At 33.9% G+C, this 3,884-nt stretch overlaps 1 protein-coding gene across 1 annotated transcript; it reads left to right on the forward strand.

Moving 5' to 3' along the window:
- The first annotated feature begins 508 nt into the window (after nt 1-508).
- On the forward strand, nt 509-3,884 carry LOC143460311 (hydroxysteroid 11-beta-dehydrogenase 1-like protein B). Its single transcript, XM_076957768.1, has one exon. It carries the CDS (start codon nt 1,352-1,354, stop codon nt 2,237-2,239), a length of 888 nt encoding a protein of 295 aa, XP_076813883.1. The 5' UTR covers nt 509-1,351; the 3' UTR covers nt 2,240-3,884.

The following is a 3,884-nucleotide window of genomic DNA, read 5'->3' on the forward strand; positions in this document are numbered from 1 at the left end:
CTGAGACTTCATAATCCAACTGTTACTTATTAAAATTTGACTGTTTGCATATGTTTTTAGGTGATTACCTGATTCAAACAATACAATTTTCCTGGTAAAATAGTCCAGCCACCAGACCTTGTAGCCCAACGTTTATTAAGCTTGGTTGCTGAAAAGTAATAAATAAATCAGATAAATATGGAAATATTGATAATGTCACAACTAGATGGAAAAAGATTGCAGAGTATGTCTGTTCCAACCACCTTGGTGTTGTGGGGAGTATACGACCATTTTAAGCAAAAAAGATAATCCAGACTGTTCCCCAAAAAGAGTAAAATCTTTTTATTATTATTGTTTTTTGAAGCAGGCAAATGTTTAAATGGTCGCACTTGCCCATTTTGCACAGTCTGGCTTAATTGGGCGCTAGTCTGTTCAAACCTGGGTGCTGGAATGATAAGAGGTTTAGAAACACTGTAGCATATAGCTTGCCTAAAGTTAAGCAAGGAAACATTCAGTGTCATTTTATACAAGGTACGCACTAGCAGTTAGCACGCTTGCTGATCCCGGTAACTTTGAAGCACAGTCAGTGAACAGAATCCACCACAAGAAATAGGTATAAAGTGTAAAATGCACATTTTAGGTGCACCCTGAACTCTCTGCATGCGATGCCTGCACTTGCACTTGTCGCCTGTGGTTGTTTATAAACATAAGGTTATGTCGAGCGTCCTTTCGTTGCAGTTAGCTTAATAGACTCAGAATCAGTTTACTTTTTCCATTAAAATATTTGTTAACTTTAAGTAAATTTTTCTATGGTCTAGTGATGTAAGTTTAGCTGACTCTATGGGATATATGCTGTAGAGTTTCTTGTTAGGCTTGGTAAAGTATGCAATACTTAAAGTGTTACCTTTAGCCTGGCAATCAATTGGTCCCATTTTGTTGGTTAATTACTTGTCAGCGCTACTTTATCCCTGAAATGTCCTTGAGCAAGGAAATACTGATGTTTGGTCATGGTGAATAGTTCTAAATTATTGCAACATCAATAAAATATATATAAACTGAACAAAAAATGCGTGTTCATTAAAACTTGCTTAGTAACTGGAGAAGATTATTTCAAGTAGTATTATAAATTACCTAAAGGTTATCTTTGTGTCATGCGAGAATGCAAACCTGGTTAAGTGAAGTTTTGAGGACCAAAAAATGCAATGTATATATCTGTGAAGAAATACTGGTACTCCTTGATCCGATCAACCCCAAACCAAGTATCAAACATGCAGTTACTCATAACTCCTAAATATACAGGCATAAAATTATTTACTTGAAATCAGTTATGCAAATGTTATTTTATTTTCCTTAGTTCTTTATCTTTATAAAAATGGGTTTTATAAGAAAATCTGCGTTTGTTTTAGCAATTGCTATGCTGGTCTATTTTTTCATCCCACAACATGTCAACCTAGATGAAGTCAGAGGAAAACGTTTTCTTATTACTGGAGCAAGTCAAAATATTGGGATGGAACTTGCATATAAATATTCTAAACTTGGAGCAAAAATTGTCATAACAGCAAGGCGTGAAAAACAACTGCAAGAAGTGGTAGAAAACTGCAAGAAACTTGGTGCTCTTGAAGCTAATTATATTGTTGCTGATATGTCAGATATTCAACAAACTAAAAAATTAATTGAGAAAACTGTCAATATAGTAGGTGGTTTGGATTATTTGGTTCTCAATCATGCACTTCTCAGTGCATCTCTGCAATTTTGGGACGGAAGCAATGATCAGTTGAATACTGCACAAAAGATGATGACCATTAATTATTTAAGCTATATTCATCTTTCATCCTATGCCACTCCATACTTAGTGAAATCAAATGGCCGTCTTGTTGTTGTGTCATCACTTGCTGGTCATGTGAATAATCCTTACATGGGAGTTTACGGTGCATCAAAAGCTGCAATAAATCAGTTTTACTCGAGCTTAAGACTTGAGATGGCATTGCAGAAAAAATATGATTATTCTATCACGATTTGTTTGTTGGGGGCAATAGATACAAGCAGGCCAAAACAAAAGCAAAAAGAAGTTAATAGCAAGATGAATGTAGCTCGACATCCAGTGGACGAAACTGCTCAAGAAATTGTAGATGCTGCTGCAGCCAGAAGTGCTTATGTTTTTGTTCCCAAGTGGACTGCTGTAACAGGGATCATTCGAGCATTTACATCAGAAACATTGGAGAACATTTATCTTCAAGCTATTTTTGGTAATAATTCTTAGTGTACCGTCAAATTATGCTTTAGAAATATGTTTTTAGAATATACGTTGGATAATTTAGCTTCTTTAAAGTAAAACATTTTTTATTTTATGTAATGGTTACATGTTGACTTGGTATTGGTGTCACTTTTTGATCATGTGATTACGTCTTAAATTGTCATCATGCAAAATGATTTTTATAAGTGAATTTGTAAAACTGACCACTGCTTATGCAATGCTTACATTATGTTGTTCATATATCAAAATCAAGGTCAGCTCTTATTGTGTCTTGAAGGATTGCTATGACTCTCTCCATTAAAAATACTTTGGTATGAAGCACTTAAACTAATATTTTATATTACGCTATACAAATAACAGAATTGTATTGGACACGATTATCAAAAAAAGTATTGTGTACTGCTGAAACCAATGGTACACTTCAGCAGTGAAATCTGTTTTACTGTGATTGGAAAATGGACATAATAGTTTTATGGGCTAAAATGTGGGAGTATCTGTTGCACTGCTCTTTATTAGCAAACTGTTTTTAATTACTTGTTTCTGCGATATTGGTAGCAACTTCCAAATTTTTTTATCTTTGCTTGCTGATGCTTTATCAAGGATACGTTGATGTAAACCCAAACCTGAATAGATTTGCTGAATATCGCCTGTGTGGAAGATTTGGGCAAACACCCATACCAACAATGACAAACCCAAGCATTATATTATTTAAATAAATTGATGGATTTCGGTAGGAAATAAAGATCTCATGTCTTGGTTTGACTAAACTAGAGTCAATATTTCATACTGAGGGTCATTTACATGATGATTTTGCTTTTTAAAACGCTACATGAAAATTTATTTTTTGAAACAAAACAACTTTTAACTAATATGTCATGTAATAAGCAAGATTTGGCAACTTTCATATAAAATTTTACCATCTGGTGCTGATGCGAATAGATTGGGATTTATCTGTGATGACCTTAATGATAGATCTTCCTCAGGACTCATCCCTTGCTTTCTCCAAGAGTTAAATGTTTTTTACAATTTAATGATAGGTTTAGAATGTCATTGACAACAGTGCTTGCAGTAGTGATCTTTTGGGAATTAAGTGCAAGAAAAACCCAACAAAATATTTCACATAAAAAGTAACGTTGGTGGAACATAAGCAGGTTATCCTTTGTTTATTGCAATCAATGCTTTGGCCAGAGTGTTTTCAACAAGATTTAACTTGGCTTTGCAATCTGTCGTATTACTGTTTAAATTTTAGATTAGACATTCTTGAAATTCCGTTGAAAGTTTATGTATGTTAAAATGACGCATCACTTTGCAATTTTATTATTTTTAATTTTGTTTGATCATTACGTTGTGATGATATTATAAAATTGCTTGCAAATCGAATGCCGCATAGAATACTTGTTTACGGAAATCGGCAAAGCAAAGCATTGCGTTACGTAATCGATTACTCTCTGCTTATCGTATTTAGTCGTGACAAAAAATGTCGTGCATGCCTACATTGTGTGTGTTATTAATTATTATTCATAGTTGTTCAATGCGTTACAGTCTACTAAGTCAACCCTAGAAAGTGGTCGACTTTATTATGTAGCTGTCCCAATGTTTTATCTTGATGTATTCGTTCAATGAAGCTTCAATATAATCAGAATATACAGTT

The sequence above is a fragment of the Clavelina lepadiformis genome, chromosome 5 (genome assembly GCF_947623445.1).
Source record: "Clavelina lepadiformis chromosome 5, kaClaLepa1.1, whole genome shotgun sequence".
NCBI lineage: Eukaryota > Metazoa > Chordata > Ascidiacea > Aplousobranchia > Clavelinidae > Clavelina > Clavelina lepadiformis.

Excerpts from the sequence above, each read along its gene's own strand:
- LOC143460311 (XM_076957768.1), top strand. The coding sequence starts at position 1,352 with ATGGGTTTTATAAGAAAATCTGCGTTTGTTTTAGCAATTGCTATGCTG.